The sequence below is a fragment of the Thalassophryne amazonica genome, chromosome 3 (genome assembly GCF_902500255.1).
Source record: "Thalassophryne amazonica chromosome 3, fThaAma1.1, whole genome shotgun sequence".
Taxonomy (NCBI): domain Eukaryota; kingdom Metazoa; phylum Chordata; class Actinopteri; order Batrachoidiformes; family Batrachoididae; genus Thalassophryne; species Thalassophryne amazonica.
In genome coordinates, this window is record NC_047105.1 from 61,538,599 (window position 1) to 61,557,449 (window position 18,851).

At 40.8% G+C, this 18,851-nt stretch overlaps 1 protein-coding gene across 1 annotated transcript in view; it reads left to right on the forward strand.

Moving 5' to 3' along the window:
* bsnb (bassoon (presynaptic cytomatrix protein) b) overlaps positions 1-18,851 on the forward strand; it is a 260,660-nt gene that overhangs the window by 75,634 nt on the left and 166,175 nt on the right. Inside the window, 1 exon segment of the mRNA XM_034167580.1 lies at positions 13,481-14,284. Coding sequence (XP_034023471.1) covers positions 13,481-14,284 — 804 coding nt within the window.

The following is an 18,851-nucleotide window of genomic DNA, read 5'->3' on the forward strand; positions in this document are numbered from 1 at the left end:
CTACTGGCTCCTCAACACTCAGGCACCTGCACACTGGATCATGAACAGAGAATCATGCCACATGGCCAAAATATTGACGCGGACGCTTCCTCAATTAACTTCTATTTTTTATCTGCAAAATGTTACTTCCATTTACAGTGTAACATTAATGGAAATCTGCATTGTTTAGTTTTATAGGACTATATGTGCATGAACAAACTGCTTGCTAACCATTGACGTTTTCTCTGGGGAGTCTTTGTTAAGTTTTTATCTGAATCACAACAGATCGGGATGCAACAGTGACTCCCAGGCACTGGATATGAACATTACTCAAAACTCACTGTAATAATCCAAATACTCACAGTTCTAACTTTTGATTTCAGGTAGGACAGCCCAAGGATGCTTCTTTTTACATTCTTGTGCATAACAGTTGTTGTGATGGGCCATTTCTATCCTGCTCTAGATAATTAGGGGAACACTGTGTTCCCCTAATTATTTTGAGCAGTGTATTTAATAAAGCACACAAAGCACCATTTTATTAGGTCTGTGTTTAAAGGAATCCCACATTTGGTGATTGGTTTGGAATTCTTGGGACAAAGTCTCATTTTCAGCACATCAGGGAGCCGCCATAATAAGCCAAGTGCGAATCATGACTAAGCATGTTCGATCTCTGAGCTTTGCTCTCATTTGTCTACCAAACACTGGCCAAACCCGGGTATTGTAATTATGCGTGTTACAGGAGACTTGTAGCTTTAACTACAGTTAGACATTAATCATTAATTTCAGATGAAGTGCAAACATGACAGATACACATTGCACTATTGTTGACTGTGCAAACCGTTATTATCAATCAATCAATCAATCAATTTTTTGATATAGCGCCAAATCACAACAAACAGTTGCCCCAAGGCGCTTTATATTGTAAGGCAAGGCCATACAATAATTATGTAAAACCCCAACGGTCAAAACCACCCCCTGTGAGCAAGCACTTGGCTACAGTGGGAAGGAAAAACTCCCTTTTAACAGGAAGAAACCTCCAGCAGAACCAGGCTCAGGGAGGGGCAGTCTTCTGCTGGGACTGGTTGGGGCTGAGGGAGAGAACCAGGAAAAAAACATGCTGTGGAGGGGAGCAGAGATCGATCACTAATGATTAAATGCAGAGTGGTGCATACAGAGCAAAAAGAGAAAGAAACAGTGCATCATGGGAAGCCCCCAGCAGTCTACGTCTATAGCAGCATAACTAAGGGATGGTTCAGGGTCACCTGATCCAGCCCTAACTATAAGCTTTAGCAAAAAGGAAAGTTTTAAGCCTAATCTTAAAAGTAGAGAGGGTGTCTGTCTCCCTGATCTGAATTGGGAGCTGGTTCCACAGGAGAGGAGCCTGAAAGCTGAAGGCTCTGCCTCCATTCTACTCTTACAAACCCTAGGAACTACAAGTAAGCCTGCAGTCTGAGAGCGAAGCGCTCTATTGGGGTGATATGGTACTACGAGGTCCCTAAGATAAGATGGGACCTGATTATTCAAAACCTTATAAGTAAGAAGAAGAATTTTAAATTCTATTCTAGAATTAACAGGAAGCCAATGAAGAGAGGCCAATATGGGTGAAATATGCTCTCTCCTTCTAGTCCCCGTCAGTACTCTAGCTGCAGCATTTTGAATTAACTGAAGGCTTTTTAGGGAACTTTTAGGACAACCTGATAATAATGAATTACAATAGTCCAGCCTAGAGGAAATAAATGCATGAATTAGTTTTTCAGCATCACTCTGAGACAAGACCTTTCTGATTTTAGAGATATTGCGTAAATGCAAAAAAGCAGTCCTACATATTTGTTTAATATGCGCTTTGAATGACATATCCTGATCAAAAATGACTCCAAGATTTCTCACAGTATTACTAGAGGTCAGGGTAATGCCATCCAGAGTAAGGATCTGGTTAGACACCATGTTTCTAAGATTTGTGGGGCCAAGTACAATAACTTCAGTTTTATCTGAGTTTAAAAGCAGGAAATTAGAGGTCATCCATGTCTTTATGTCTGTAAGACAATCCTGCAGTTTAGCTAATTGGTGTGTGTCCTCTGGCTTCATGGATAGATAAAGCTGGGTATCATCTGCGTAACAATGAAAATTTAAGCAATACCGTCTAATAATACTACCTAAGGGAAGCATGTATAAAGTGAATAAAATTGGTCCTAGCACAGAACCTTGTGGAACTCCATAATTAACTTTAGTCTGTGAAGAAGATTCCCCATTTACATGAACAAATTGTAATCTATTAGACAAATATGATTCAAACCACCGCAGCGCAGTGCCTTTAATACCTATGGCATGCTCTAATCTCTGTAATAAATTTTATGGTCAACAGTATCAAAAGCAGCACTGAGGTCTAACAGAACAAGCACAGAGATGAGTCCACTGTCCGAGGCCATAAGAAGATCATTTGTAACCTTCACTAATGCTGTTTCTGTACTATGATGAATTCTAAAACCTGACTGAAACTCTTCAAATAGACCATTCCTCTGCAGATGATCAGTTAGCTGTTTTACAACTACCCTTTCAAGAATTTTGAGAGAAAAGGAAGGTTGGAGATTGGCCTATAATTAGCTAAGATAGCTGGGTCAAGTGATGGCTTTTTAAGTAATGGTTTAATTACTGCCACCTTAAAAGCCTGTGGTACATAGCCAACTAACAAAGATAGATTGATCATATTTAAGATCGAAGCATTAAATAATGGTAGGGCTTCCTTGAGCAGCCTGGTAGGAATGGGGTCTAATAGACATGTTGATGGTTTGGATGAAGTAACTAATGAAAATAACTCAGACAGAACAATCGGAGAGAAAGAGTCTAACCAAATACCGGCATCACTGAAAGCAGCCAAAGATAACGATACGTCTTTGGGATGGTTATGAGTAATTTTTTCTCTAATAGTTAAAATTTTGTTAGCAAAGAAAGTCATGAAGTCATTACTAGTTAAAGTTAATGGAATACTCAGCTCAATAGAGCTCTGACTCTTTGTCAGCCTGGCTACAGTGCTGAAAAGAAACCTGGGGTTGTTCTTATTTTCTTCAATTAGTGATGAGTAGAAAGATGTCCTAGCTGTTGGGAAGGTGTCGTAACACGGACCCACAACAGGGGGCGCAAGTGAACGGACAATGGATAAGAAAAGGAGTAACAATTTAATGTTGCGAAAGTACACAACGGAATACAAACAGAAATAACAGGTGCCAATTGTATACAAGAGGACAGTGGGCAGGCTCGAAGATAGGAGACCTCTGATGAACGAGGAGCCGGGGCCCACACCGCTTTCACCACCAACGGCCTGAAGAACACCGGAGCCGCCAAGTCCCGAATCCCCAGGTGGTCTCTGTCCTCCGTTGTCGGCCCTGGTACTGCTGGCAAAGAAGAAACAGAAGGAGGTGAGTGTGAGTCCTCACACCCAGCAACCTTTACACTCAAACTCTCTGGGAGGGAAAACCTCCACCTCCAGATACGTTTCTCTCATGCAGCTCCTGTTGGTCCCTCTTCTGGATCACCACAGGAATGCGGCTGCACACAGAACAAAGTTTAGACAATCGATAAGTCAGCAGAGAAATTACCTTTGTGGTAGATGATTTCTCGGCGAGGAGGTGGAGTTGTGTTCCGCTTCTTGTAAGGAGGTTAATGAGAGACAGCTGGTGAGGTTGACAGGTGACAGCTGTCACTTCCAATAGCTCTGGCGCCCTCTCATGCTTGAAGCCCGCGCTCCAAGCTGGGCGCCGACTGGTGGTGGTGGGCCAGCAGTACCTCCTCTTCAGCGGCCCACATAACACTAGCTTTACGGAGGGCTTTTTTATAGAGCAACAGACTCTTTTTCCAGGCTAAGTGAAGATCTTCTAAATTAGTGAGACGCCATTTCCTCTCCAACTTACGGGTTATCTGCTTTAAGCTACGAGTTTGTGAGTTATACCACGGAGTCAGACACTTCTGATTTAAAGCTCTCTTTTTCAGAGGAGCTACAGCATCCAAAGTTGTCTTCAATGAGGATGTAAAACTATTGACGAGATACTCTATCTCCCTTACAGAGTTTAGGTAGCTACTCTGCACTGTGTTGGTATATGGCATTAGAGAACATAAAGAAGGAATCATATCCTTAAACCTAGTTACAGCGCTTTCTGAAAGACTTCTAGTGTAATGAAACTTATTCCCCACTGCTGGGTACTCCATCAGAGTAAATGTAAATGTTATTAAGAAATGATCAGACAGAAGGGAATTTTCAGGGAATACTGTTAAGTCTTCTATTTCCATACCATAAGTCAGAACAAGATCTAAGATATGATTAAAGTGGTGGGTGGACTCATTTACTTTTTGAGCAAAGCCAATAGAGTGTAATAATAGATTAAATGCAGTGTTGAGGCTGTCATTCTCAGCATCTGTGTGGATGTTAAAATCGCCCACTATAATTATCTTATCTGAGCTAAGCACTAAGTCAGACAAAAGGTCTGAAAATTCACAGAGAAACTCACAGTAACGACCAGGTGGACGATAGATAATAACAAATAAAACTGGTTTTTGGGACTTCCAATTTGGATGGACAAGACTAAGAGACAAGCTTTCAAATGAATTAAAGCTCTGTCTGGGTTTTTGATTAATTAATAAGCTGGAATGGAAGATTGCTGCTAATCCTCCGCCCCGGCCCGTGCTACGAGCATTCTGACAGTTAGTGTGACTCGGGGGTGTTGACTCATTTAAACTAACATATTCATCCTGCTGTAACCAGGTTTCTGTTAGGCAGAATAAATCAATATGTTGATCAATTATTATATCATTTACCAACAGGGACTTAGAAGAGAGAGACCTAATGTTTAATAGACCACATTTAACTGTTTTAGTCTGTGGTGCAGTTGAAGGTGCTATATTATTTTTTCTTTTTTAATTTTTATGCTTAAATAGATTTTTGCTGGTTATTGGTAGTCTGGGAGCAGGCACCGTCTCTACGGGGATGGGGTAATGAGGGGATGGCAGGGGGAGAGAAGCTGTAGAGAGGTGTGTAAGACTACAACTCTGCTTCCTGGTCCCAACCCTGGATAGTCACGGTTTGGAGGATTTAAGAAAATTGGCCAGATTTCTAGAAATGAGAGCTACTCCATCCAAAGTGGGATGGATGCCGTCTCTCCTAACAAGACCAGGTTTTCCCCAGAAGCTTTGCCAATTATCTATGAAGCCCACCTCATTTTTTGGACACCACTCAGACAGCCAGCAATTCAAGGAGAACATGCGGCTAAACATGTCACTCTCGGTCCGATTGGGGAGGGGCCCAGAGAAAACTACAGAGTCCGACATTATAGACTTGATAGGTGTGTAATATTCGTAATTGTGATCACAAAGATCTGGGTAGGGAATGCGATTCCCTACTCCAGGTAGGGAATGTGGTCTTGCCCCAAGTAAAGGAGTTCAAGTACCTCGGGGTCTTGTTCACAAGTGAGGGAACAATGGAGCGCGAGATTGGCCGTAGAATGGGTGCAGCAGGGGTGGTATTGTGTTCCTTCTGCTGTACTGTTGTGACGAAAAGGGAGCTGAGCCAGAAGGCGAAGCTTTCCATCTAGTGGTCAATCTTCATTCCTACTCTCACCTATAGTCATGAGGGTTGGGTCATCACCAAAAAACTAGATCATGTTTACAAGTGGCCGAAATGGGCTTCCTGAGGAGGGTAACTGGTGTCTCCCTTAGAGATAAGGTGAGAAGCTCGGTCATCTGTGGGGAGCTCAGAGTAGAGTCACTGCTCCTTCAAATTGAAATGAGCCAGCAGAGGTGGTTCAGGCATCTGGTAAGGATGCCCCTGGGTGCCTCTCTAGGGAGGTGTTCCAGGCACGTCCATCTAGGAGGAGACCCCGGGGAAGACCCAGGACTAGGTGGAGAGATTATATCTCCACACTGGCCTGGGAACGCCTCGGGATCCTCCAGTCAGATGTGGTCAATGGGGCCCGGGAAAGGAAGTCTGGGGTCCCCTGCTGGAGCTGTTGCGCCCGTGACCCGATCCTGGATAAGCGGTTGAAGATGAGATGAAATGAAGATCCAGAATGCACTTGCAAACCGCTGTTCTCTACGTAACCTTTCCAAGGAGAAGAATAGCCCCTGAAAGGTGCAAGAGATGGATTAAAATCATAGGTTTGTCAGTTATAATTAGCACAGTCAGTTTAATCATGCGAAAGGAACACTGCTGTGGTACAATGACGAACCGTATCGTTCTTGTACTTGTATTGTGGAGCCGCAATAAGAGTGCTTTCTTGTCATTTTCCATCAAATATTCAACAATAGCTGCACACTTTGCATGGGGGTCACATTTTTTAAGTCATCTTTGTGTTTCCCATGAACACGGAGACTTCAGCGATTACAAACAAGTTTTAGTTCATCGACTTTTCACCTTTTAGAGTCATCTAAACTGTACAGATCGCTCACATTTATATTTCATTCCGCCATCTTTGTCATGTTCAGTTTCGATTGGTAGCCAAAATTTTATCCAGCCCTAAACTAAATATAAAACACAAATGAAAAAGCCAAAAAAAGTACTACTACAGCACTCTGCTGGAACTAACATGTTCCTTGATATCTTGTGCAATTTATCAGCTTTTAAAACAGCTTTGATTGAAACAGTTTACCTGTTTAATTTCGTATGGACATTAGTGTAACAAATTTTTGATTATTACCTCATGAATTGCTTTATTTCTATTGCTACTTTACATTTTTACTTTTAAAGTTCTCAGTAAACCACATCTAGTTGAGGTTTGTCATCGACCAGTGTTTCACTAAATGAAAGGAGTTATTGATGTGTTTCTGTGAAAAATGCTTTGTCAGTGGGTTTGTAGTGTGTTATTAAGCTATGAAGACACCAAATAACTCCTCTCTGTGACACAATTTTGTCCTGTGACTGTCTGTGAAAATAATACACGTTCAGGTTATTTAAAGATGTGTAGTATCCTCAGTATCCTCAGTACATGCAACAGCATATGCAATTTTTGATGTGATTTAAAGAAACATTTTGCTGACAGTCTTCGGTATCTATATTATAATAGCCAAGTGGCTTCTGTGTGCATGTGTGTGTGCGTGCATGTGTATGGCTTCCATCACACTGAAACTGGAAGAGCTTACATTTTCCATTTGTTATGTTCATGTATTCTGGGTCAAAAATTAATGCTGCGAAAATGGAAAGTTGATAGGACTAATATTTTTTGTGAAATTAGCAATTCTAGCGAACCAGTAAGTAATGGATATTGTGCTACAATGCATCATGGGAGTTTGGGGGTTTGGAGTTTTAAATGTTATTATGCTTCATGTTAGTTTAACAGTGTTGTCTTTTTGTAGTTCACTTGGTTTAGTTAGTTAGTTTAGTTTTGTTGCTAGTACTATAAGCGAGATGTGTATTGTGTTTGATGTCTTCCACCACCATCTCTCTTTGTGTGTAAAATTAGACACCGTTTTATTGTGTTTTTGTAGTTCAGTTGGTTTAGGTTTAGTTAGTTTAGTTAGTTAGTTAAGTTTTGTTGCTGGTACCATAAGCAAGATGTGTATTGCGTTTGATGTCTTCTACCACCGTCCCTGTTTTTGTCTAAAATTAGAAGCACCTGTTTGCAGCAGAATGCAGAAAAGACAAAAAGCTCTGCATGCATGTGTGTGTATGTGTCCAACATTGATCATGGAGAAACTGAGGACAGCTGACATTTGCAGTTTAGTATGCTTGTGTATTTTGGGTCAAGGATGAACGTCGCCAAAGCGAAACGTTGATCAGAGTAATATTTTTGCAGAAGCTATGGATATTAGCTAATGTTGCTAACTACATTCTGGACTTACATGCCATTCCTCCAGGGGGCGGCAAATCATCTTTATATTAAAAGCCTGAGCGTGTGCATACTTTTATTTAGTAAGTTCTATGTATGTATATAATGTAATTGTAAATATGTTATGGATGACACAAGAAATTGAAAACATTTATTTCCATTGTGATCCATTTAAAAATCAAATGACAAAATCAAAGTAATAATAATAATACTGATAATAATAATAATAATAATAATAATAATGATGATAATAGTGTGTGTATATATAACAAGAACCCAAACAATTTCTAAGTACATTAAGACAGTAAACTAACATTAAAAATGATATAATTAACAGGAAATAAAAGGGTTGAGTTCTTCTTCTAAAAATTGTTGAGGTTTAAGGTTCTAAAAACATTCTGGACTCACACACCATTCCAACTCATTATAGAAACTTAGCATAATTTATTACCACCCTTGAAAAATGTCAGCTACCTATTTTACAAACACTACCCCAGGGGTGCCCAAATTCAGGCCTTAAGATCTACCTTCCTGACACTTCCCTAACAGACACTGAGTATCTGTTAGGGTTGATCTGACAGATAGGGCCAAAAGTGCAAACAACTTGGAAAAAGAATGACTTTTTTACGGTTTATTTTGGGTGAGATGCAGGTAGGCGTGGCTGGAGTGGTCTGATAGCGTAGGACAGGAACAACTGGGCAGGGCAGACAGAGGAGTTGGGTGTGGCAGATCTGAAGCACGACACCAAAAATACGAAACATGAAAACCTCTTCAGAACTGAGGACTGAACATCAGTACTACAATGGAGACTGAAAGATCTGGCAGCGACTGAATGTCCTGGAGAGGACTGATTGCAGATTGGTTGCAGGTGAGCAGACACAGGAGCTGCTGAGGGTCAGATGGGCAGGTTGGAGGAGGGAACACAGAGTCCCTGACCAGGAACACAGAGACAGACTTAGACAAACATGACACACCAGAGAGGGAAAACGACAAGACAGACAAGGAAGGGGGAAAGCAAAAGGGTAAAGTATCAAATCTTGCACCTTTATTTAACCAAGTTAGTCCCATTGAGAACGAGATCTCTTTTGCAAGGGAGACCTGGACAATTATAAAGTTTCCAATTCACCTACCCTGCATGTCTTTAAATGTGGGAGAAAACCGGAGCACCAGGAGGAAACCCATGCAAACACGAGGAGAGCATGCAAACTCCACACAGGGAATCGAACCCATGACCTTCTTACTGTGAGGCAACAGTGTTAACCACTAAGCCACCATGCTGCCATATTTACGGCTGTGGGCTTATTGGCAGAGCTGTTTCAGGATCAGTGTTATTTTTTTGTGTGGTTAAATTAAGTCATCATGCATGTGATACTAATTGTTTACTCTTGTTAACACGGTCAGTTGTACCAGTACCATGTATTTGATCAGCAAACCCTATAAAAAGTATCTAATCAACAACAGCAGTCAGAGATTGCTTGGTGAATGCAGTACGAATTTTCTTAAATGGCTATTTTCACACAAGCAGATCGGTTTAATTTAAGTGTCAACGCCATTAAATGCTTCATTATGAATCGCCTGTTCCGTTTAGTGACACTACAAATTCTGAGCATCATGTTCCTCACCATGCAGATGCATCTTTAACATATTGTTTTCATGAAATGGCTCGTTACATTCCAGTGCTGTCTGGCCTGGTGATGCAGACCATATTTAGGTGTCCAAGCCCCGCGGAGCTTGGAGCAACACTGTTCCCAATCCCAATAGGGCTGGAACCCTATTGATTAGAACATGAAATTAAAATGTAATCCAAATGTATGAGAGATAAATGCTGCCATTGATTCTGGGAGCAGAACTAGTAGTAGTAGTAGTAGTAGTAGTAGTAGTAGTAATAATAATGATGATGATTACCTAAATTACCCACTCTTGTTTTAATTTTTCCTCTTTGCACAGCTGTGCTATGTTGAGCAGCAAAGGAAAATCTTGGGAGGTTACTTATTTGATTAGTGTTTTAATAAAAGTGCTTGTGACATGATATAAGTGACATAGAGTTAAAATGGAATATTTAGCCTATTTTGTATGAAATACCGATATATATATCGTATATCTCAATTCAGCCTAAAAATATTGGGATAAAGTTTTTGGTCTATATTACACAGCCCTATATTGTACCTGTCTGCTTGAAAAATATTTCTGCAAGTATTACTTCATACAAAAGCCTATTAAAGTTTGTAAATGTTTAATCATATAGTGTTCAGGCACAAACATGTTGGTTGGTGTGAAAATTTTGTGCTCCATAAAAATATTTTACGTTGACTGAGAGGCATTGTAAAGGGTGTGGAGGACTCTGTGGTTTCCATGGCCACAGGCTTGATCACACTTCCAGGCTGGTTTTTACTTCACAGATGTGGTCCTGAGAAGGATTATCTGCGTTCACATGTTCTGGAACAATCTGAGGGATTAGACAGCAAAGCTGTTCTGAAAATCTATGAAGAAAAAACTCAACTTTTGTCTCAGGCTTTTGTTTATCTGCTATTCTCTGACAGACAAATTTGCTGAAACCTCACAGATGACAAAAACCTGATTTGCAGCCCGTGGAGAGTCTTCATGCCCACTTTGCAGCACCCTGACATCGCAGTGAATGTGAGGCATTATTGTAAAGCACTTTGGGCGTCTGATGCAGATGGAAAAGCGCTATATAAATGCAGTCCATTTACCATAAAGTATAAAGGTAAAAATCCCAACAGCTAGATTATATTCTTGCTTTTTGTGTCTCAGACCTCCAGCTCACATCCAAACTTCAAGCAACCTTCCTATGAAGGCATTTATAATGCACTAAGGATTTATGTAATGACCATGAATCCAAGACAGCCACAATAGTGTGGCAGCTGTGAAAGCACCATGATGCCAATTACCACATATGGCTGTGCACCATTACTAGACCTTTTTTTTCTTTTAGCTTTTACCATCTTATGTGTGTATATGGAGCAGAAAGAAAGTGGGAAATGAGAGAGCAAAGTGAGGACATAAAAGAAATAACAACAGGGGAAAGAAGGGGAGAATGGTTGGTGGATTTTAATGAGCAGGACACATTTGGTAGTGACAAGAAATTTTAAAGAAAGGGACAGAGAAAAGGAGTTGATTACAAAGGAGATTACAAATGGATATTAAAAAACAAGAGCATGCCACATGCATCACTTATTTGTTACAGTGCAGTGGCAAAGGAATCTTTAAATCCTTCCCCAGCAAGCATCCAGACAATTGCAGTACCATGCCACCACCAGCTACTATTTTTAGTTTGCTTGATGCCATCACATGACGTCTTTGTTATCAGAGTTCTGATAGTTTTTAGCCCCAGGACAGCAGACATCTATAAAGAAAACCACATTTCAACATCTCATCTAGTTCTTGAGATGTAGTTGTTAATGTGTTTTACATAATGACCTCTGATTGATGTTGACCTGTGGTCAAGAAGCTCGACATGGCTAGTGTTGCATGAGAAGGTCCACTAAGTTTATAGACCAAGTTTTATTGAAATTACTATTTGTGTTTTAGAGATATCTCAGTGGACATTGGTGAAATGGTTAATGCTAGCCTGGAATGGATACATTTGTTAGAGCTACATAAAGGGGCAAAGCAGACATATTTTCAAAAAAGTTTGGAATATTGAGATACAAGCCATTTTAGGTAGGCTGAGGTGTGGGTTCAAGTGCCCTTCTAGGTTATTCATCTGATTTCCAAAGCATGATGTTTCTTCAGGCATATTGTCGTCACTTAGGAACATCAAATGTGATCTTCCATATGTGGTGAGTGGAGAGCAATTAAAGGAAATGAATGATTATGGTACTCTGCATGTACTAATGGGAAAATAAGCAGCACACTGGCTGTGCAACAGTTTCATCTACACCCACACTGATGTAGGACACACGTTGTCACACCACACTTGTCAAGCAGTGTTTCACCCAAATGCCATGATGCACAATCGCCCACACGATAACCTATGTACAACAACGCAAGCAGATATCATCACGCTGAAATGTACCAATGACTGGAGCCATGATTCTTCTTTCTGCTCCCAGACACCACTGCAGCTGCATGGTTGCAGTTGCACAGTGGCTCAGACATTTCATTGCTACCAAGACTATTCTGCAGTGATGGGATTACAATGTCAGTAAAACTTGGCCATATTTTAGCTTACCTTAAAAAAATGCTCTGTTTGCAGTTTCTTTACTGTAAAATTACCCACAACTTCCATGTTTGAATATTGGCAGTGTGACCTCCACTGTTTTCTAATTTATGTTTGTGTATCCACAACGGATTGTGCAAAGGTTTGATTGGCCAATATGAAAAATTCACTGCAAGGACGTGGAAACAAGAGTGGAGAACATATATATGCTAATATGTGAGAAACGGGCCTCTATTTATTGTCTTCTACTTTTAAACACTTCCTGTAAATCTGGCAATAATTTAATTTTGTGTAGCTGTCACCAAGCTTTACCACACTATGGTACAGCCCCTACACTACCCTTTCAGGCATGAGTCATTTTTTATTAACTGCTGTTGTCAGTTACCAGTTAGGAAGCTATATGCAATCGTTCATTCTGTGACTGAGACAACTTGATGATGACTGTTGTTAGGGCTGAAACGATTAGTCGAGTAATTCGAATAATTTGATTACAAAAAATGATCAAGGCAAATTCTGTGCCTCGAAGCTTCGTTTAACATTGTAGTACATATGCCAGGCCTGTGTGTGGTGCTGTAATGTTCCCAGAAAAACAAACAGAAGAAGAAGTAGAGCAAGCCCTAATCAAATTAGCACAAAACTACAGCTTTCCAACACCGCAAACAGAATTAAATAAAGCCTTTTAGGAAAAAGACGGTCCACACTGATCATCTGAAATAGCTTAGTGTGCATTTAAAACAAAGCAGTATGTTTTGTTTTTAAAAAAAAAGTTTCGTCCACTGGCTGCTCTGTCGGTTGCTACCTCTCTCTGCCCGGTTTGAGCGGCTCAGCACTGCCCTCACACAGCTCAGTCCTGGCCACAGACAGTCTCTGGAAGAAGTCCACCCTTTCTTCTGTGGTTTGCTTAGACTCACAATGAGTTTTAATTTTCGCTTTTGTGGGCAACACACAATGCTTCACAAACACGGGAACTCAAATAAAATAATAATAATAAAAAAAAAAACAGTGACTGCGAGGCTGTATGTTCAACCTCCAGCTGAAAATGAAATGCATTGGCTGAATCGCAGAGAGAGTGTTAAAAAGAAATTCATGCAGGGACCCAGTCCACCACCTTAATAAATAAATAAATAAATAAGGTTAAATTTTACAAGTTGGGGAAAACAAAAAACAGAAAGCCACAACCCATTGCCATTTCAGCAAAATGTCAAGACTTTGGCCTGACTTTGGCTGCGCTCCTGAGACCAGGAAAGATCCAAAACTTGTAAAGATGTGAAAAATAAATAATTACCCAGGAAAACAGAAAGGGATACACTATATTTGACAATCTCCGTGATGACGCATTGACTTTGTGCCATTACTTAGGGAGAGCCCTAGACTGTTAATGTTTTAAAATGCAAAAGTACTTTTTATCCGATTACTCGATTAATCACCAGAATATTCGATAGAATACTCGATTACTAAAATAATCGATAGCTGCAGCCCTAACTGTTGTCTTTCTGTCTGTATCTTTGTGTAGGTACAAGAGTGGCTGTGCCTGAATTGTCAGATGCAGAGAGCACTTGGAATGGACATGACCACACCACGCTCCAAAAGTCAGCAACAGATACACTCTCCTTCTCATTCAGCCAAACCAGAACCCAAGCCAGATGCGTTGCCTGCACCCCATACCCCTCCACAAGCACAACCGCCAGCACAAATCCATCCTGCACCTGGCCTTACCAAACAGACAGGACCAGGTGGCCCAGGTCAGCAACAAGTGAAGCTGCCTCCAGGGGCATTCCCTCTGCCTGGCATGGCCAAGGCTCCATCTCAGCCTGATCTCTCTCGCAGCTCCCCTGCCCACCAAGCCCAACGTCCCCGCCAGGATCAAACACGTAGTGCAGGAAGCTCCCCTTCACGACAGGCTCCACCTCCAGAGCAAACATTTGGGAAGTTGTTTGGCTTTGGCGCTTCTCTCCTTAACCAGGCCAGCACTCTCATATCTGAGACTACACAACCCCAACAGCAGCTTCCCAAACCAGCCCCGAAACCAGGAGGATCTCCTGGTCCTGGACCCGGGGCAAGTAAAACCTCAGGACCTCAGTCTGCCCAACAAGGGCCACGAGCTCCCGTCCATCCGCAGCAACAGCAACAACAACAACAACAGCAACAACGCGCTCACTCAGACTCTTCCTCTCACCACCAGGCTTGTTGTCCTCTCTGTAAGACTAATCTCAACATAGGAAACACGGCAGAACAACCCAACTACAACACCTGTACACAGTGCCACTCCCAAGTGTGCAACATGTGTGGATTCAATCCCACTCCACACCTAGTTGAGGTAAGTCATCGAACACTGTTTCATGAAATGAAAAGGGTTATTGATGTGTCTCTGTGAAAAATGCTTGGTCATATTACAGTCAAATGGGTTTGTAGTGGATCCATTTGTGGTTGGCTGGTCTACAAGTGAAGAATTACTTTCTCCCGAAGATTCTTTCAAGCATGAACAGCATCTGGCTTGTGGTGCTGTCGAATAGCCAAAGTCTGCTGCTGTTTGTTGTGTCTCAGAAATTCTTCATGATTCCCTTTTATCTAATTTGTATGTGTGTGTGTGTGTGTGTGTGTGTGTGTGTGTGTGTGTGTGTGTGTGTGTGTGTGTGTGTGTATGTGTATATATATATATATATATATATGTATATATATATATATATATATATATATATATGTATATATATATATATATATATATATATATATATATATACATATATATATGTATATATATATATATATGTATATATATATATATACATATATATATGTATATATATATATATATGTATATATATATATGTATATATATATATATACATATATATATATATGTATATATATATATGTATATATATATATATATGTATATATATATATATATATATATATATATATATATATACATATATATATATATGTGTGTGTGTGTATATGTGTATACCGTATTTGTCCGTCGGGGGGCCCAGCCCACGCTCTTTTTTTGAAGACAGTTGGTTAAACACCCACCTGAAATTAAATTAAATTACATGAAATACATTTAATGAATGACTAAAGGACAAAAAATGGACACAGTCAGGTGAGTTATTTGTGATATATTTTTATTTGTGATGAAATTAGACATTTCATTGAAATTGGCATTCCGATATACAACCCCAGTTCCAATGAAGTTGGGCCGTTGTGTAAAATGTAAATAAAAACAGAATACAGTGATTTGCAAATACAAGATATTTAATGTTCAAACGGATAAACTTTATTGTTTTGTGCAAATATTTGCTCATTTTGAAATGGATGCCTGCAACACATTTCAAAAAAGCTGGGACAGTGGTATGTTTACCACTGTGTTACATCACATTTCCTTCTAACAACACTCAATAAGCGTTTGGGAACTGAGAACACTAATTGTTGAAGCTTTGTAGGTGGAATTCTTTCCCATTCTTGCTTGATGTACGACTTCAGTGGTTCAACAGTCTGAGGTCTCCGTTGTATTTTGCGCTTCATAATGCGCCACACATTTTCAATGGGTGACAGATCTGGATTGCAGGCAGGCCAGTCTAGTACTATTGCTCTTTTACTACGAAGCCACGCTGCTGTAACGTGCAGAATGTGGCTTGGCTTTGTCTTGCTGAAATAAGCAGGGACATCCTTGAAAAAGACATTGCTTGGATGGCAGCATGTGTTGCTCCAAAACCTGGATGTACCTTTCAGCATTGATGGTGCCATCACAGATGTGTAAGTTGCCCATGCCACACCCCCATACCATCACAGATGCTGGCTTTTGAACTTTGCACTGGTAACAATCTGGATGGTCTTTTTCCTCTTTTGTCCGGAGGACATGACGTCCATGATTTCCAAAAACAATTTGAAATGTGGACTCATCAGACCACAGCACACTTTTCCACTTTGCATCTGTCCATTTCATATGAGCTCGGGCCCAGAGAAGGCGGCAGAGTTTCTGGATGTTGTTGATGTATGGCTTTTGTTTTGCATGGTAGAGTTTTAACTTGCACTTGTAGATGTAGCAACGAACTGTGTTAACTGACAATGGTTTTCTGAAGTGTTCCTGAGCCCACACGGTAAGATCCTTTCCACAATGATGCTGGTTTTTAATGTAGTGCCGCCTGAGGGATCGAAGGTCACAGGCATTCAGTGTTGGTTTTCGGCCTTGCCGCTTACGTGTAGAAAGTTCTCCAGATTCTCTGAATCTTATGATTATATTATGGACTGTAGATGATGGAGTCCCTAAATTACTTGAGATTGAATGTTGAGAAACACTGTTCTTAAACTGTTGGACGATTTTTTTCACGCAGTTGGTCACAAAGTGGTGATCCTCACCCCATATTTGCTAGTGAACGGCTGAGACTTTTGGGGATGCTCCTTTTAAACCCAATCATGACACTCACCTGTTTGCAGTTAACCTGTTCACCTGTGGAATGTTCCAAACAGGTGTTCTTTGAGCATTCATCAACTTTCACAGTATTTTGTTGCCCCTGTATCAGCTTTTTTGAAAGCTTCATTGGAATTGGGGTTGTACAAGGATGGTGACCAGGTGGTTAGTGCAGTTGGTTTCAGCGCAGTTTAATGTGGATTTGAGCCAGGAAGGGCAACCGGTGTAAAAATTGTGCCGATTCAACATGCAAATCTATATCAGATCTGCTGTGGCGACCCCGAGTTAAATTAAGGGGGCAGCTTAAGGGACTTACATTACATTTAATGAAGGGAAAAAAAACAATAAATGGACACTAATCAACTGAGTTATTTATGATTTATGATTAAATGAGACATTTTATTGAAATTGGCATCCCGCAAGGCTGGTGGCCAAGTGGTTAGTGCACTTGGTTTCAGTGTAGAAGGTTCCTGGTTCAAATCTCACCCCTGCTTTAGATCTGCTGTGGTGACCCCATGAAAACAAGGGAGCAGCCGAAGGGACTTACTATTGACATTGGCATTCCGATGTACATGATATTGGCCATGTGCATCGCCCAACCCCCTCTTCAGGTAGAATTTCACATGGACAGCACTTGGACCTCTGATGGGAGAACATGGTATGTGTGTGTGCAATATTTGTTTTTTCAGAATTATTGTTAGTGTCGAGGTATCAACGTTAATTTCAGTCAATACAGCATTTCGCCAAGGACTTTCAGGAAAGAAAAACATACAAAGAATGCCTAATGTTGAAATTGAAGCAGCAGCGTGTAGATACAGCTTGTACATGTGGTGCTGTATGTATGAGTGACTGTTGTCCTTCCTTTGACTTTTGAATTCATCTCTCTGTGTTTCTCAGGCAGGCCCGACTCTGTCAGGGCCTGTCGGTGTAGTTAGCACCGTGAAGTCCCGGCTGTGACTCACCTCATCAGTGAGAACTATGTATACCCTGTGGCTGCGCTGGAATATATGACCAATCTCCGGGAAACGCAGTCTTATCAAGTTCAATTTAACGGATGATGTTAATATTGATTAGTCACATTCACAGGTCATCTGAGTCCACACACGCCCCTCTGAATATCGCCTACGCTTCTGTTACTGTGGGAATCCAGCTGGTAAGAGCAGGGAATCTCTACGGCTTCCACAGCCAGGCAATAACAGAGTTTAATTATGCAAATCGAACCCAATTGAATGATAGCAGTAATAACAGGCTTTTTTGCAGAGCCCTGGCTTTTTATGGGTAAGCCTTGTCTTCCCAGGCATCTGGTTGTCACAGGCACCAGCACCAGCCATTCAAAGATTGCTATGGAAACAGAGTGATAATTTGTTTGTCAGGCATCCCTTTCATGCTTGGCTGCCACGATGCTGAGCATCAACAAAAACTTTCAGACTGCTGTTGCTCTGTTTTCATGGTAGACTATTATTAGGAGGTTTTTAATGCTCTATTGGCGATAGTCCACAACTTATTCCAGCATGCAGCACATTCTTTCCAAACCTGTGAACAATTTTTGCTTTTATTCCATGTGAGCTGGCAGGTGTGTCGCATCAGAGTGGGTGAGAACCATTTTGACGTGATGCGAGTTTATGTTCTTGTGTAGCCGTTTGTCACATTCCTCCCTCTCATCCTCTTCTTATGTTTCCAAGCATGATCTTTTCTCAGCTTTTGCTTTATTTGTGTACTTTGTCTGTTGAAGACTGCACTGCAAATCACCTGACAGCTGTAAGTAACAGGTGCAGCACAGCATCAGTGGAGTCAGTCAGTCAGTCAGTCAGTGAGTGGGTCTCGAGCAACTCTGTAAAAACTGCTGCATATTTAGCTCTGAAATTTTGGGCTCCGATTCGGGTTGTGCATCTCTCCTTCACAAAATGACTCAATATGTTTCCCCTTTAACAGAAAACCCCCTTTAATTTACGAGGTGAGTTGTGTGAGGTGCTTAGAAATGCAAAAGCTGAAGTGATGTCCTCATTATTTATGTAATTCTACCTCAGTCCTGCAACGCTTGAATACTGGTGGGAAAAAAACATCAAACCAACAAAAGCCCTACTTTTTGCAAAAAATACACGTCACAAACTGTATTTCATATTAAAGAATAGCCAAAGAGTATGAACACTCAATTTCAACACCACAATATGCTGGTGTGAACCTCCACACCACCAACAACATGAGGGCAAACTATATATTTGGGTATAGGCTAAATTTAACGTGTATATTGTCAGAATCCCAGCAGTCGTCACTGACAGATCTTACACAGGAAATTTTACTGAGTAAAATTTACTCTGCTGAGATAACATTTGATCCCAGGCGAAATAGAGATAAATATACTCTACCATATGGCTAAATCAACTCAGCATAGTGTAAAATCAACTCTTTCTCAACCATTCGGTCGGCGACACCGGTGGAGCTAATTTCACTCTACAATAGAGTGTTTTTT